The sequence below is a fragment of the Pezoporus wallicus genome, unplaced genomic scaffold, assembly GCF_028554395.1.
Source record: "Pezoporus wallicus isolate ANWC-B61680 ecotype Strahan unplaced genomic scaffold, APGP_CSIRO_Pwel_v1 scaffold_2584, whole genome shotgun sequence".
In the NCBI taxonomy this organism is placed as follows: Eukaryota; Metazoa; Chordata; class Aves; order Psittaciformes; family Psittacidae; genus Pezoporus; species Pezoporus wallicus.
In genome coordinates, this window is record NW_026642851.1 from 8,783,270 (window position 1) to 8,800,598 (window position 17,329).

Consider the following 17,329-nt stretch of genomic DNA (forward strand, 5'->3'; position numbering starts at 1 on the left):
GGAGATGTCAGGTATGGTTAACAGCTATTGTTTATGGGCTTCAAATAATATTTTAAACCATAGGATTAGTGAACATATGCTGTGCTGAATTAAACTTGATCAATTTTATTTTTTTTTCCCATAGAAGATGTAGTTATTCATGAATTTGCTACTCTCTGTCTTGCATATATGGCTGTTGAATATACTACTAAAGTACAAATATTTGAGCAAGGTGGATTAGAACCACTTATCAGGCTGCTAGGTAGCCCTGATCCTGATGTTCAGAAGAATTCAGCTGAATGTATCTACCTCCTGGTGCAGGTAAAGTTTGTTGTTATTTTAAATGGGAGAGTCAGATAAGCACTTACCCCCTTGGCCAGCCTCTACAGGGTAAATAAGTTTTAAATATTTGGTTCCTTTACTCCCCAATGTTCATCAGTGTATTTGAAAACATTACGTCCAAGTCCCTGATTGTTACATCACTTATAAATATAGCTGATTTGACTCATTTTGTTGAACTTAATGCAATTATCCATTCTCTACGGCAAAGTAAGTGAGATCAGAATCAGATTCAGATTTCTTTAATTAAATATGAATTTGTTTTCTTAGTTGGAAAATGTTAATCTTGGTAATTAGAGTTATAACCTGTCTATCCAAAGGTTGGAATAATGCTATAAATTAAAGAACTAACAATTGCATTGTGCCTTGTTTTGGCCAGCAAGTCCATAGTCCCAGTTTTGAACATCTTTTTAATCAGGGGTGAATGCTGTCAACAGCTACTTTCCATACTGGGAGGAACAGATTTGTTATTGGCTACTTTCACACTCAGCACTAATGTCATCCATATGCTGCTTAGCAAAAGAATGGTGCATTTGTATGGCAGTTCTTTTCCATGGCTTAAGCGAATCAATTCAATAATGAATTCAGTTTATAACTCTATCTCTTTTGGGGCATCAGAGCATGTCTATTCAGAATCACATTTTACTCTTTCTCCTTTTTTACTATCTCGCTGTCTTTGTTGCAGGGTATATCTGGATAACTGCACCTGGTGCTTGCTTATATTGATAAGGATAATTGCATGCTGCACATGTGCAATAAGCTATTTAAAAGCAAATTGTAATTTATTTATTTTTTTCTATTTTAATACATCTACTACTGTCTTTTTATTAAGCTGCATATACACTGTTTAAAGTTGAAATTTTAAATTGTCATTTTGTAATTACTAAAACAAGGGAAGTTATAACCAAGCAACCACAGTCAAGTGCAAAAACTGCTTTCCCCCCACTGAGGTAAATCAAAATGATAAAACTAAATTTAAAAAACTTTATCAAAGAAACGTGTGTTGAGACAAACATGGCAAAACCAAGAGTAAATAGGCTTCCTTAGGACAAGATTCTGTAGCTTCTGTGTACTTCAGTCATGCAAAAAAAATTGGAATTTAAGATTGGTTGGGCTTGATTATATTCAGTTTGATTCTTAGCTGAAAAGAAAGAAATATTCAGAACTGGAAATTCTGGAATATTGACTTTTTTGTGTGTTTGAAACCAGATTTTTTTATGTTCTTTCTGTAAAGTCAGGAATTGATGTACTGCTATATTCTCTATCATTAACATTCTTTGTTGAATATTTTACTGCAGGATTTTCAAAGCCGTGCTGCAGTTCGTGAACTGAACATAATTCCACCCTTGCTGGAACTACTGAAATCTGAATACCCAGTTATTCAGTTGCTAGCCCTTAAAACCTTAGAAGTAATTAGCAAAGATGGAGAAACCAGGATAATGCTGGGAGAAAATAGAGGATTAGATTGTCTTCTGACGATACTGGAAACTGATGTACAGTTCACTTGCCTTAAAAGTTTTTTGTTCTTGCTGCTAATGTTTGTATGGCTAATGAGAAATATTATCCCTGTTATGGAAATAACATGAATAGGATAAAAGAAGAAAGAGCTCCTTACTTGGAACTGTTATAGGATAAACTAGGATTAAGAAAGGGAGCAAAAGGGTTCACCGCAGTTTGTATTTGTTTTCTTGCTTTTTTGCAATTAGTAATACTATTTTGTATTTACTATCCATTTCTCAAACTATTGCACATATCAGAAAAATCCACCATATAGCTTTTTATATGATGTTTTCTCTGAATTTTTGATTATATGCTGAACTCTGGTGCTGGCTCCTAGTTTGAACATTGCTCTTTTTTCCCCTGAATATACATTGATATCAATGGCCTGAAATATAATTTCCTGCATTAGAAATTCTATTGTTTATGCTATTATGAAACTCATTTTAGTGCTTCTTGGGTTCAGCTGTCACCATGGGAAATGCAATGCATAGAGAAATTTGTGAAGTATTTGAAATTTTCAGATGACAGATCCTTTCTGATCCTACCTGCCTACCCCACTTTGATGTAAATGAGAAAATTCTGGGGGTTTTACTGATTTTGACAAATTGTGTTGCATCCCAAGGCACATCACAGAAATTATACAAAAAAAAAAAAAAAGAGTATGAAAATAATGTACTTTGCAGTATGAATAGACTGTCCAAAAGACAGTTATGACAATTATACTACAATGTTAAATGATTAAGATATTTTAGTCCTGTTTTGAAGGTTATTTGTTTGGGGATTTTTCTTTACTAGGAATTCAGTGATCTACATGTGGAAGCTCTTGCTGTGTTGGGAAATTGCCTCGAAGATGTGCATACTCTGCAACTGATTCAGCAGTCAGGAGGCCTTAAAAAGCTACTTTCATTTGTAGGAGACTCTACCATTCCGGATATTCAGAAGAATGCAGCAAAGGCAATTACCAAAGCAGCTTATGACTGTATGTGACTTTTTAAAAACCTACTGACATGGATTTGTTTCTGAAGTAAATTTTTATCTAGAATGATTCCATCTTACCTGGTTGAGGGTAGTACTTGTGCTGATGAAAACACTGGCAACAATAAATTACAGTGATGAATTTTACCAATCAGAGCAGCAATTGGATGCTAGGATATGTATGTATAGATACATATGAAAATCTTAAGATTTTGCCTCAATTTATTTTTAAATGTAATATATTCTTTCAAAATGTCCTCAGAAAGGAAAATACAGCACTCTTTACCTTTTGTCCAATGATGCCAGGTAACTGCCATCTGAAGCCACCTTTGCTGGCACTATTTCTCATCCCTGTCAGTTAAGACTTAATAGCAAGCTTACTTCCTTCTGCACACAACTGCCCCTCTAAATGTCAGGCAATTTCAAATACAGATTCCTTTAACCGGGACATGAAAAACAAGCCTTTCAAATGGATTGCAGATTAATATTCCTAGTGGAGTTAAATAGCTTCATTGTCATCTTTTTATAATTATTCATCCTATAGTCTTTCTTTATACACTTTTCTTTAATTCACCAAGGCATTCTGAATTAGGCAGAACATGCTCATCATTTTGCCCACAAGGATGCTCTTTAAATAAATCTACATTTGAAATTCCTTCCATGTATTGGCTTCTGAGTTACAACATATGCCTAGTAGTGCCGTGTAACAAAATGCAATGTAAGAAATAATATACTTCTGTCTATAGAAGATTTTAATACAGTCAAGGGATTTTGATGAATTTAACAGTAGAGCTTAAATATTTCATTCAAATTTCTATCATCTCATAACTGAATCATGGCTTTAATTTATGTGTATTTTACAAACATGTTCTCTAATTTAATACATGGCTAAAATAATCTCTCCTTTCTACAGTATTCAGACCTCCTTTCTTCTTTCCCCATCCTGTCTTTCCAGTTCTTTTCTCGCCTTGCTTAGTTTGACATCCTGAATATTTGTAATTATTTGGATTGCAAATGTTACATGAAAAGAGTATTTCTAGTATTTCTTAGTATTCTGTGGGTTTCTGTGTGCTTTTATCTATTGGAAGCTTTGTAAGTCATTGAAAGTTATTTTCATTAATGTTTAGGTATCAAAGATAGGATGGGACTTTATTATGCCAGTATTTTCTTTGTGTATTTTTCTGTATTGTCATTTTATTATACTACTTAGGATTGTCAGTATCATTTTTATAGTTCTGTGACAGGCTTGTAAGCAGTATGCTAAGCAGATTTATATTTGCTCCTGCTACTTTCTACTGCATCTTACTCTTTTTCATATTTATTTTCAAATAAGCATAGCCTTCTTTTCCTCTTTCACATGTTTTTCAGTTTTTGTGGTCTAATATTTTAGCAGCTGTTAGTAGAAGGATATCTGAACACAACATTTTTAAAGCATGGTGGCAAGAACTACACATAATATATTACAGTGCTAGCTATGATCTTATATCATAGGATGTTACTGTCAGTGAAGATGCATCTTCTTGTCATACTTCTTTACAAATGGAGTCAATGTAGTTTCATTATAAAGGTTTGCTCTCTTCTTCAGCCTATGACAGTTAGCATGAATGCAGCAAGATGAGAAAGTAGATCCAAAAAGATGTAAAATATTTGCTTCCAGCTGTAGAATTTTAGGGACAACCAGTTAGACAAAGGGCAATATGTTGTACCGGTGCAGTGGAAAACCCAGTCCAGTCAACTTGCTGCTGAACATTTTCAACTTGCTTCTGCCCCCAGTAGTACTGAATTTATTGCAGATACATACAGCTACTGCTCTAAAGTCAGTCTTCCAGTGGAAGGAAAAGTGTCACTGGGGCCATTATAAGAAACAGTCCAAGCGCAAAAAGAAAAGAGAAATGTTTGCAGTTCGTTTTTGTTCGTTTGGTTTCTGGTTGTAAATATACTAAACAGCCTATCCAAACTGTAACACTAATGTATACTATACTAATACTTGCCTTGATGTAAATCCAGTATAATACAGTGCAGCTTTAAGTTCTTTCATGACTTTCTCACTAAATTTACAGTAGCCATACAGTAGCCCACATTCCTCAGGTTTGATAATTGTGGTTGCAATTTACCAACATTTCCTGCATATTCGGGAGAAAAATAAAGAAATTTAAAACTTTCTTCTGCTGTGATGGAACATAAATGTAGCTGTTTTTTTAATTCTGGCAGCTGAGTACACAGCAATGTCTGGTTTTGAAACCATTATTATTGACAGATGGGATTTAGTTTTGTTTCTTTTTTTTCCTGATAGACATGATTATAGCAAACAGTTTTGGTTTATATCCCTTTCAGCCCTTTGGAAAGGGACTCCTGTAACTTTGTTGTTGTTGCTGTTATGTATCCCTTAAGAGCTATTCTCAATATCAGTATAAATTCCATGGTACTATCACTATATTCCATTTTAAACAGCATCTTTAGGATGCTGTTCTGTTTAAATAAAGTAAAAATGATCATATTTCTATGTACAATCATCTGATTGCCCCTGAAAATTTGTTTTGTTCTGTAACATGATTTTGAATTCATTATTAATTAATATATTAACTTATTAATGGTTTTATTTTGTATGCTTAGAATTACAGTGGTGAATTTTACTGTGATTCCCTCCTTGCCCAGTAAATAATGCAGTCATATAGGAATTCAAAATATAATTTAATACTATAAATTGAATATCTGTGATGGATTATCTGGACTCTTGATTAAAGAGGACCTGAGTTTCCCCTGACAGCTCCAGACACACCAGCAACAACAAAATGATATGGAGTGTGTACGAAGAAAGTGATGATCATGCTCACTTGAGTTTGGCCTCACTCTGCTAAACCTGGTTTGAAGCTCTGCCTGTTCTTTACATGTATTTAAATGCAAATCCTTTCAAAGGGGGGCATACTAGCCATGCTCTGTAGCCTGATTAACACATGGTTTTTCATAATACAGGGGTTTATTTATCCGGGTTATCTCAACTCAAGATCAGTGAGAGGTCATGATATTATTTAACATTAACTTTTTCATTTGAAATTGGTATAAATAATTCCATAGGGTGGTGACAATGAGATGAATAAGTAACCAGTAGAATCTCTGGAATAAGAAGGGGAAATAGGAAAATACATTGAAAAACATAGGTTGGCTCATGATTGGATCAGTGCATGAAAAAATGGACGGAAGTGTTAGTACTCCAGACTCTTTTAGTAGGATGTGCCTGAGTATTTCACTTTGTGTTAAATCAGAGTATTCAAATTACTTAGGGGTCAGAAAATTCATCACTGTAAATACAGTGTTGGCACTGACATTGGAAGGGCTTAAGTACAAAGGGTGCTTTTCAACTGCACATTCTTTCTTTTCTATAGTAAAGGAAACAACTCACACAAACAGAGAGAGGATCAGCAGAAAATATACATCCTTTAAATAGAATAGGGACCTGGATCTTAAAATATTAATTTTCATCTGTCTAGCTAGCTAAATATAGATACATTCTCTTTGCCATAAATTGAAAACCAAAATCTCTTCACATTGTTGAAAAAATTTTATTATGTGTAAAATATTTTAAATAGATATTTTCACTAATTCAAATAAATTACTCATATTGGTATTTCATATAGGCATAAATTATCTTTAAAATGAAATGCTTACCCATCATCATAATTGCCTTTAGAAGCAAGAATAATTTTTGAGAAAATCTGTATAGTAATAAGTAACTTGCTCTACAAGAACCAAATTACTGAGGCATAAAGAGATCTAGAGATCTAATGATCTAGAGATCATTATTAGGGATTATGGACTACTTTGGAAAGCAACAGGCCAGCGGCATACTTGAGAAACTGTCAAAATGGTCTGTAATCCCCGTTATGGCCTTCTCTTGAGAGCGGGCTGATACTCATCAAGGCTGTGGCCAAGGTTCTGCTGACGCTAAAAATCTTTTCTCTTTCATTTATTGCATCTTTTGCTTTGTGATTTCAGTTGTGTATCTCTGATGATTCTAGAAATATTTAAAATGGAGCTGGGTAGGAGAAAGCAGCTAACTGTCTCATGTATGTGCATTGACACCTTTCTGCTGTAACCAGGTTTTCAATCAAACTTCTTTTCTTTGGCTTTGTGGACTTGCCTGTTTACTTTTATTCTCTACATATTCAGTTTTATTTAAAAGAATGCTTATGGCGTTCTTCTTTCCTTTTTAAACTTTTTAATCCTAAACCAACAGTTCAAAGAAATGAGTGTTCTCTCAAAGCATTAGTAAGCACTGGTAAAATTTCCAAATGTACTAAACTCCTACTGACGTCTCAGATGCTGAATTTCTTTGATACACTTGAAAATTTTGCCATGTAGATATAACTTCTGGCATGTAATTAATCCACTTTAAATTATGCATATGGTTAAATGCTTATTGACCCTCATAACTGTAGGGCTTCTATGCCATCCTGTGCCTTTCTGGCTAAGAAGGTTACCCTCAGGGCTCTTTCTAACAAACACCTGCACTTATGATCTCACCCATTTTGGGATGAGTGAGTTCATTAGTGTAATTATCAGATGTCTGTAGATACTTTGTAGACACTGTATGTTTTTACTTGTGTAGAGGAAGGGAACATCTATGTCCTTCATTAGCTGCTGCCAATCATTGCAGTGTAGGTCAGCAATGAACCCTGTGTCACCAGGCTAAAATACAAAATTGAGATTCTCTGCAAAGTGTGCATTAATCAAGAACCGCAAGCTGTGCAGAATTTAAAATTCAGCTTTAACACCCCTTGCATTTTGGGGTTTGTGGGTTTTTTTGCTATTGTCGTATGTTAACTGGTACTCCACCAAGTTCAATTGTACATTTACTGCTATGTTCTTCAATTTTATGCGTTTGGCTTTGTTAGCATAAACCGAAGTTAAGCATGATGCTGAGTAAGTATGATCTGTTGAACTGGAAAAGCTGTTTTCATCAAGCCTATATGCATTCTGTGGTTTTAAGTCTTATAGAGAACAAATTTCGCATTCTGTTGGGCTATGTGTTTTTAAAGCTGTGTTTAATAGTCATCTTCTGGGCTTGATTCAGAGTTCACTGAAAGTCTAATGGGGTTTGGATCAGGCCTTTGTGTACATTTCTTAATTGCTGGTGCCTCTGTTACTAATATGTTTTGATTTCCGTGGGATCAAAAGCAAGTGTTATGTTGGAAACAACTATACAAAATCAAAATCATGTCCTTTCGATGATCTGGAAAATTAACACAGGTTAATGCTATTGTTCTTTTTCATTTAAAGCGGAAAATAGAAATATCTTAAATGAGGAAGAGGTTGAGAAGTGTCTCATAAACCTTTTGGAAACTGATAATGATGGAGTTAAAGTTGCTGCTTCCCAAGCAATTTCTGCCATGTGTGCGAATTCAGCTAGCAAACGTGCATTTGGACTCCAGGGTAAGTAAGGTGGGAAGGAATGAACTGAGAATCTGTGCTTTTTCCTTTTATAAGGAGCATATTATAATTTCACAGACTGCCATGGTTTATTTAAAGGTTCATGTATACAATTATTTCTTTCAAAGGGATTCCCCAGCTAGTACAGTTGCTAAGCAGTGACAATGAAGAAGTAAAAGAAGCTGCAGTGACAGTATTAGTTAATTTGACAGCAGCCAGTCCTAGTAATGCAAGGTAAGTCTGCAATAATTAAATTATTATTTAGAACACTGACCTGAACGCAAGTGATATTTTGATTTTTAAAGAATGCTTTACCTAGTCCTTACCCTACAAGGCGGGTCTGTTTGAATTTGACTATAAGGCACTTCTTGGTGCTTATGTGTCATCTGGAATAGGTTGTTTCTCATCAGTGTTACAAGACTTACGCAATCTCCACTAATGTTTGCTTTATCAAGGAAAGGTGTGAGGCAGATGCAATAAAAGCAGAGATATACATCATGTTTTTAAGGGAACATATGAGGAAAATATGCCTTGTAGTCTAAGGCATTCGATGTGGGATATTTTTTGAAAATTCAAAATCAGTAAGTGTCATGGTTTAAACCAAACCAGACAGCTCATTCACTCACTTCCCCCCCCCTTCTTGCCCTCCCCCTACTCCCAGAGGGATGGAGAGGAGAGTCAAAAAAAATGCAACTCCCCCGGGTTGAGATAAGAACAGTTTAGTAACTAAGGTATAACACAAATCACTGCTGCTACCACCAATGATAATAATGATAAAGGAAATAACAAGGGAAGAGAATACAACACCTCACCACCAGCTGACCGATAACTCACCCCCCAAGCTCGACCAAGCACCGACCCATACCTCCTCCAACCCTGCAGTCTCCCAGCCCTTCCAGGTAACTCTCCGTTACATCCTGGGCATGACGTGCTGTGGCATGGAATACCTCTGGCTAGCTCGGGTCAGGTGTCCTGTCTCTGCTTCCTCGCGGCTTCCCCTCCTCCCTGGCAGAGCATGAGGCGCCAAACCAAAACATCGCTGTTATCAGCTCTGTTCCCGAGCCGAAAGCCAAAACACTGCACTGCACCAGCTACCAAGGAGGAGAAAAATGACTGCTACTGCTGAACCCAGGACAGCAAGGTATCCTTTAAAGTTCGATGGTTCATGCAGCTTTTTTGACTAATTTAAACCCAGTCTTTGGTGAGGTAGCACTCAGATATTCTGAATATTGACATTGTCTTTCTCTTCCTTTTTTTACTGTTTCCCAAGTAATAGAGAATGCTCTTAGTGCATGCTGTAAAAGAAAAGTATAACTTCAGTATTCAAGATAACTAACAAAGGATGGTTAGCTGACTATATGTTCCAAAATAATTGTATCAGCTAAATTCTATTGTCAGTTGCAAGGTTCTGTTACCCAAACTCTATTAAAAGTTCTGTTTAGAGAAAAGAAGTGGAGCAGTCTGACGTGTATGAGTAATCGCATGTAACTAACAGACCATAAAATAAAATTACTTAAAAGTTTCCTGGAATATACTTAAGGAAGTTGTAATCCATTCACAGGCATTCTTTGAAGTGAAAAAGTAAAATAACTCACCAAATAAATTATTTGTTTCAATTTATTGATTCAGCTCTTACAGTCACCAGTATTCACTTAATGTTACCAGATGGAGCAGTTATTTGACACAAGAGAATAAAACTCTGTTCTCGGATTCACATAGTAGATTTTCTGCTCTTCTCATGCGCATGACTCTTCAGTTGATGTCAGTGGGAGTCATACACATATAAAAAGAGCACAGTACTGGAGTTTAGGGGTCAAACTTTCAGCTCTGCTACAGCTGTTTTTCATAGAGCAGCCCTTTGAGGCTTCACATTGTGAAAAGGAAATCTCTGGAGAGTTTTGAGTTGGTATAGCAGCTTATGCCAACTCGTTCAGTTTCTTTTGCCAAGGAGATAGTCAGGACATTGTTTAGCTCAACTGCTAGAACAATTCTCTGAGACCTCAGGCAGGGAAATAGCTGTCTCTATTCCTCTGCATTATAATGAAGTCCGTATTTGTTTCTTGCTGGGCAGAGTCAAGAAATTGTAAAGGTGGCTTACATATACTGCTCTCTCTTTGCAACCCAGCTCCAAGTACAATATGGAAGAACCAGATAATCTAATCACAGGTCTTCTGTGAAAATCAGGAAGCAATAATTTACATAAATATGTATATTGGATGAATGCCATGCGACTATATAATTACTTCAAAGCTTCATTTCTAATCAAAACCATTAATAAGTCATAGAAGGGTCCAAGTGTGACTAGGATCTATGAATGAATATATAGAGTTGAACCCTCGGCTGATACAAATTGGTATAGTTCCAGCTCACTGACTATCTGGCCCATATTTATTTTACATTCTCGTAATAGGAAAAAAAATAGTTTGGAGAAAATGGATTCCAGATTGAGTTACCATAATCATATTTCATCCTGGAATATTTTCTCTGAGTGTCTTGTAAACCACTGAAAATAAGTGTATATATAATGAAGATGCTGATATGCTTTTATAATAACGTGACTTTGCTGTGTAATTATGTTGACAGTACTCTAGTCCCAAATGAGACTAATGAGACTAGTGTCCTTTTATTGGTTATATATTAGATTCTGGTTATAAACCTTCCAAGAATATTAAATCATAAAGCTAGTAGTAGCAGGTAGACCTTACGTGGCAAGAACAAAATGACTACAGTAAAGAGGAAGACTATTTACTATAAATGTTTTTACTTTTTACCACCCAAGAAATCAATCTTGTTGAACTCATCTACATATCTTCTGCCACATTTCATGAGCATTTTTGCATGTATTATATCAATTGAAGAATGTGTACCTTGCCCTTTTATTTTGTACAGTATATATAACAGAATGTAAGGAGAGTACAAAACATTGCTATTTTTGCTTGAGATTTGTTGTTCTTGTTAGGAATATTTGGTCAAGAAGCGTCTATTTTTCCTGTAATATGGAAAAAAAAAAAGTTTAACCACGCTGTGTCAGTAAGGCTCCCACAATAGCTAGCTCCTAAGGATAAAGTCTTCCATTGATAAATAACACAAGAACAGCATAGGCAATGGGCAATACTACCCCCCGCTAATGTATATTAACCTTGACCTTTAGGTGCTTCCCCACAGCAATGAAAGGCTAGTTCTATACCTCTACCCAATCAATCCTTTGTTTCTCAACTGAGACAGCTAATAAAGGTGTCAAATATGGTGGAGGTTTTGTAATTAGAACACCTGTTCACAACAAACGGGACGGAGACCAGCTTGTCATTTCAAACAAGTCCCCAAGCAACCACAGTTTGGCAAAAATAAATAAATTCATGAATGACTCTGACCCCCATGGTATTTTAGCCAAAAATCTAGAGCAGAAGAGAACATGGGTCCTATGCAAACTGTTTGAGTTTTCAGGTTTACTGGAAAACACGGATTTTCAATATGATATCTACTGGAACACATACAATTACTATGGATAACTTCTAAAATATTTCAACATTCAAATTTTTGCTGCAGAGCTGGTGGTGTGTCATGCTTCAGTAGCACACAGAAGAAAGTATGGTAGTCAAAAGCCTCATTAGTTTACAGACTGACACCACAGATGATGCTTTTATCAGGATTTTATCTGAAAGTAATGACAGAATTTTTTTAATGATAAATTCTTCATAAGCTTGTTAATAATTAGGCTAAATAAAAATAAAATTGCGGAGCATATTGCAGTTTAAAACCCCATGTACTTATTCTAACATACAACAAAGAAATCATTTTGCTATGTTACTCTTGTATAACTCCAACACCACCCTTGATATATGTCAGAATTTGTTTCTGTGGTCTGCTCCAGAGAAGAAGAGAATTATGTTCAGCTAGGGTTTTGCATCTATTTCCCATTTTTTAATCCAGAACACTAACTTGCTTTATTGAAAACTGTATACAGTTATTTGGACAGCAGAATGCCATTTTAAAGAATCTCTGAAATCTGTCTGGTTTTGATGTGTCCAAGCACCGGGAAATGTAGGCATAGTCACTTCAATAACGTACATTATGCACGATTGAAAAATTGCACGCAAACAAAGAAACAGCAGTGCCATCTATTGGTCAGAAAAACAAATCCTGTGCTACACAACTCACTACAGAGCAAACGTTTTACTTCACACTCTGCATATTTTTTTCCCATTTAAAGTATAATCAATTATTTTTGCTTTTCCTGTATTTAGGATAAGCTAATCATGTTAAATATAAATATTATATTAGTTAGAAGCAACACATAGAAATAAGCTCTTAAGTGTACCAGTTAGACATTAATTTGAGTAGCTCTTTTCTTCAGTATTGTCATAGCACAAATGCCATTTCTAATAGCTGTCTTCATAAATCTGGCAATGTCTGAATTCTAGGCACCTAATGGACTTACCACTAAAGAAAAACATATGCTCTGAAATTTAGAGCTTTGTACTGGACATGAAAACTAATCAACAGTTTCAATAATATTTGTCTTAAATTGTTTACTTTAAGCGCAAAATTTATAGCATTCAGTTAGAGTTTGGTCTGGGGGAAGAAGGAAAGGGATGTTTTTTGGTTCAGCTGCATTAAGGGCTGCAGGAAATTGTGGTGCATGACAGACTTATGATCTGTCAGAATATTTCTCCTGGGGTTTATCATTAGTGTCACATTACCTATTTATAAATATTCTATCTGGATTCGAGATAGTAAAGTATCATCCCAAAAATTGCAAAGTCAAGGCAAGCTTGATTTATTTGTACATTAAATATTATATATTTAAATAGTTATTTAATTTTCTAATTATTCTTTCCAAGAATCAGTGGACCTATTTAAGTAAGCAAAAGTATGTCTATATAGGCAGTTACAGGCGTTATTGCAGCATCAGAATACATGCTTTCTTACATGTATCAAGATTTCCAAGATCTGGGAGTAGGCTGGGCATGGGAAGATAGGTTGTGAACTCACTGATTATGAGCAGTGCCCAGTAATAAGAGTCAGTCCCTTGACTTCAGTGGGTGTTGCATCTATTCCAAACTGAAATTCAGATACTGATCTAATGACTCAACATAACACATCCTCAGTCTATTTCATGTGGATAATGCTCATGTGTAGTGAGAGTCTTTCACCTTCTTAAATGGAGTTTTTCAGTATCCACGACAGATTTGTATTCTTTTTAAGACAGGTGTAGCTGTCAAGGAATAAATTTAAAGAACGTCCAGTTTTCTTACATTTCAAATTTTGTTATTGTCATTAGGAAGTAATGATTGTTACCATTAGGTAATAATATCACTAGGTAGTAATCTTCCCTATTAGAAAATGGGGAACTTAATCACAGCTTTTTTCTTTCGAGACTGTAGATGGAACAATTCACATAAATGGGTCAATATTGAAGCGTCGGTATTACATAAGATAATACATTTGCGTGAATATATGTGTTAAATTATGAGAACAGGAACCAAAATTTCTAGTACATGACAGCTATATTTAAGAACAGAAATAGGAAATAATCCATTGTATGGGTTTTGTCCTTTTTATGGTTTAATAGTTGTTCTTTATAACGTAAGTTTGTTTCTGAAGGAGGGAATCAACAATAGAATGCCGCTAGCTGCATTGTGTAAAGGTAATATGCTTTAATACTGACCCCTAGTGACAGAATCATATTTTTGAGCCACTGTGCTGCAAGGTAAAGGGATTTTGTGGCTTTTGTGGTTTGTGTTGTTATTTTTTACATTAGCACCCATTCTGTTGAGCTCTTCGCAAATACATTTAATGCATGCCACGAACAGATTCCTCCTTTGACTGTCTCTTACTGTATATCCACAGTGCAATGGGTGCTTTCCAAAGAAGAAAAGCTAATGCAGTCATTACCCAAGAGCTCACAAGCTTTTCCTTACAAATTACATATTGACTTCCATTGAAAACTGGTTTATGGTAAATTTCTCCCTTGGCAGAAAAGCTGAATCAAGGCCTGCTGCTGGGATGTCATTCAGAAATGGGTTCCCACTGTGACATTAACATCACATCAGATGACTGATGCGCAACCCACGGACAGTATCCAAAATCATGCCTTGCTGGCAGCTGCGAATGTTCCACTCAGCCAACTGTTGGTTTTCTCTCTTGGATTTGTGACAGTGTGGCTATATAGAAAAGTCCTGCTGTGGACTCACTGTAACTGCATTTTGCTCCCATTACAACCCTTCTCTCACAAAAAAAAACCAAACAAAAAAATGTTATGCATTTTCCTGTTTTATCTTGAAGGCACAGACCAGCTTAGAACATTCAGCTCTAGCTAACACAAATCTCATTTCACAGCATCCTAAGTCCATGAGAACCTAAGAAGTTCTACCCTTTACTGATACAGCAAAATCTTTCAGGCTGTTTGCACTCTCCTACCTTCAAAGCCTTGCAGTATGGTCACTATTTATCTTAGCTGTGGAAGGCTGGACTTTCACTTGGTGCATGTGTGTTGTCACCTGTAACTTCCCATGGTAGATTTCTGTGGGATGAGGTGAAACTTCTCTCTTCCTGGATGGAGAATTCCTAAGCCTGGTGGAGAAAAGTGTGTTTAAAAGAGTGGCACAAGTACAATGATTTCTTTTGAGTGTGTATCCCTACAGTGACATTCGGTTATATGCACTGAGATTAATTATACTTCTTCTGAATTAAAAGTAGCAAGGATTATTTTACATTTGAGTAAATTTCAGGCAAATCTATTGGTGCTTTTACACGCATATTTTCTTTGTAACATATTTCTAAATTACATGTAAATTATTTAAGTATATGCTTTAACTTACTTAAGTGTAGTGTGAAGTTATTTAAGTCTATATAAGGGAATTGCAGGGTTATAGCTGATCATGCAAACTTAATTCTGTCCTGCTGTGAATTTAACCTGTGCACTGACTGTGGCATGCTGTCTAATTGGACTGTTATACACACAAGGGGGTAAAAATAAACTTTCACAAGTAACTTTAACCCTTTTGACTTGCAACCTCAGTAATTTTACCTTAACTTAGTAGTATATGTATACTATGTTAGAGATTTACTTTTGAGAGAGAAAACTAAAAGCATAAGTTTCTCCACCTGAATCCTTGTTGAGCCTTTAGCAAAGCAAAGCATATTGCTGCCACTGAAGTTCACAGTTGTCCAGAAAAGACTTATCCAGAAGTGAAAGATAGAGTCAAGTTTCACAGTCTGAGTGCTATGTTTAGAGAGACTGACTTGGCACAGCTCTTTTGTACTTCCAAAAATGAAGAGGAGCCACTGTCTCCTCAGTCCGTGTGTCCAAATGAGTTGTGAGGATCCTGCTTCAGCTTTTTCTTTCCTTCCCTTACACCTCCATGAAGGCTGCTCTGGCAGCTCCTGAATGTTCCCTATTATTTTGCTTTTGTCACAATGTGGGTTACAGACTCTCAACATTTGTGCTGAGTTACTGGTTTTTTCATACACTGCTACTTGAATTGGAAAAAAGAGAGAGGGGGATGGTATCTTTTTCATGAGCTTATCCTGGCAGAAGCTATGTGGGATCTTTAAAGGGAAAAAAAGAGTTTCTGTTGCTGAATTTCAAGGCTTTCTCATTATAGCAGAAGTGTCAAAGATTCTTAATAAATGTTGCAAATAATATTATAATTTAAAGGCTCCGATATCACAAATAGATAGTTCATTACCAATGCCACTGTAATATTTTAAATTAAGCATACTCCACTTTTAGAATTGAATTCTGTGTTACTTTGTCAGATGGGTTCAGTAACAGAAGATCTCTGTAGTGCTAAATGAGAGTCAGGTGTTACAGGCTCTGCTAATCCAGATAGTTTAAGGTTTTATTGCTTCCAGACTGTGGAGTTTATTGAGCTTGGGGTTTGTTGATGTTTTAACAAGATACTTCTCATTAAAAAATAGGAATAGAAGGGTCAGTTCCTGAAATTAAAAATTAATATGGTTTGCTGATATCATCACTATTTTTATTGTAGCACAAAGGGGCCCTAAATTGTAGATCAGAGTCTTCTGTGCTAGATTCCCTTACTCAGAATAAACGTACTGACATTAATTTCCTTGGTATAGTGAAGAAAACGAAAGTAATATTAATCTTTAAATAAAATACAAGGGACTGCATACAGTATAAACAGTCAATTCCTTTTGAAATAATTAAATCACAAAGTGAAATTTTTGGTAAATGCAGAAGACATTTGTTGGATGTGATTATTCTAATGGCATAACAAGGCAAGTGAAGAATATTAATACATCTAAGGAATAAAAAGGAAGATATTTCTTGATTTTTTTTCAAACTTCTGGTTATGATATTCTTTCTCAGTCAGAAATTACATAATAGAGTTGGATCAAAAATGCCTTGTGTGGAAAAGAAGTCATGCGATTTAACAGAGTTGACTTTAAAAAAAATGTGTGTGTAATTAGATGCATAATTCCTATGCATAATTTACATGCAATTATGTATGAAAATGAGATATGCACAGGCATAAATGGCTAGCTAAGCACTCACACACAATCACAGTAATTTTGCACAGAAATTAAACATGTGGTTGCAAATACATTTGGAAAATGAAGTCCACGAGGAGTCCAACAGTCTTTGTGAGGAGGAGAAATCTGAATTTTTTCTGAGCAGAAATTGTGTTCAATCCTCAGTCAGAAGGGGGACGTAGCTTACGTTAAGGGCTTGGGGGTGGTCTCGGTGGTTTCTGTCAGTGTTTTGGACAGGGATAACTGCTTTCTCCATTAGGCTAGACCTTCTCTTCTGGAGGAAAAGCTAGCTGGTCCATTCTCTATGCACTAAGTAAGTAATCCGTTATCTTTCTTGCCATGGCTGGGAGGGTTGGTTGGTGATAGAACTATTATGCTTAATGTGATGCCAACAAAGAGGTGGTTCTTGTGCCAGAAAGCCTACAGTCCTAAAAATAAAATAAAAACCCATGGAGTTTTGGATCAATTTTTACCGATGATTGTTCTCACAATGCTCTGCCACTGTCTGAACTTTCCTATTGCATCCCAGACAACTAAACAAATAACATATTCAATTCAGTGAAAGTCAGATGCATCTCCAAAGTAACTGTTTAAAAATATCTGCACTGTG

At 35.7% G+C, this 17,329-nt stretch overlaps 1 protein-coding gene across 13 annotated transcripts in view; it reads left to right on the forward strand.

Annotated features, from left to right (window-relative positions):
* The window catches only part of ARMC3 (armadillo repeat containing 3), a 57,876-nt gene that overhangs the window by 19,626 nt on the left and 20,921 nt on the right, over positions 1-17,329 (forward strand). For 12 of the 13 annotated variants that reach the window (XM_057432679.1, XM_057432692.1, XM_057432684.1 and 9 more), the window contains 5 exons: positions 125-300; positions 1,617-1,811; positions 2,614-2,797; positions 8,071-8,223; positions 8,349-8,454. In XM_057432679.1, coding sequence (XP_057288662.1) covers positions 125-300; positions 1,617-1,811; positions 2,614-2,797; positions 8,071-8,223; positions 8,349-8,454 — 814 coding nt within the window. The remainder of the gene's footprint in view (positions 1-124; positions 301-1,616; positions 1,812-2,613; positions 2,798-8,070; positions 8,224-8,348; positions 8,455-17,329) is intronic. The other variant, XM_057432689.1, reaches the window with a different exon arrangement.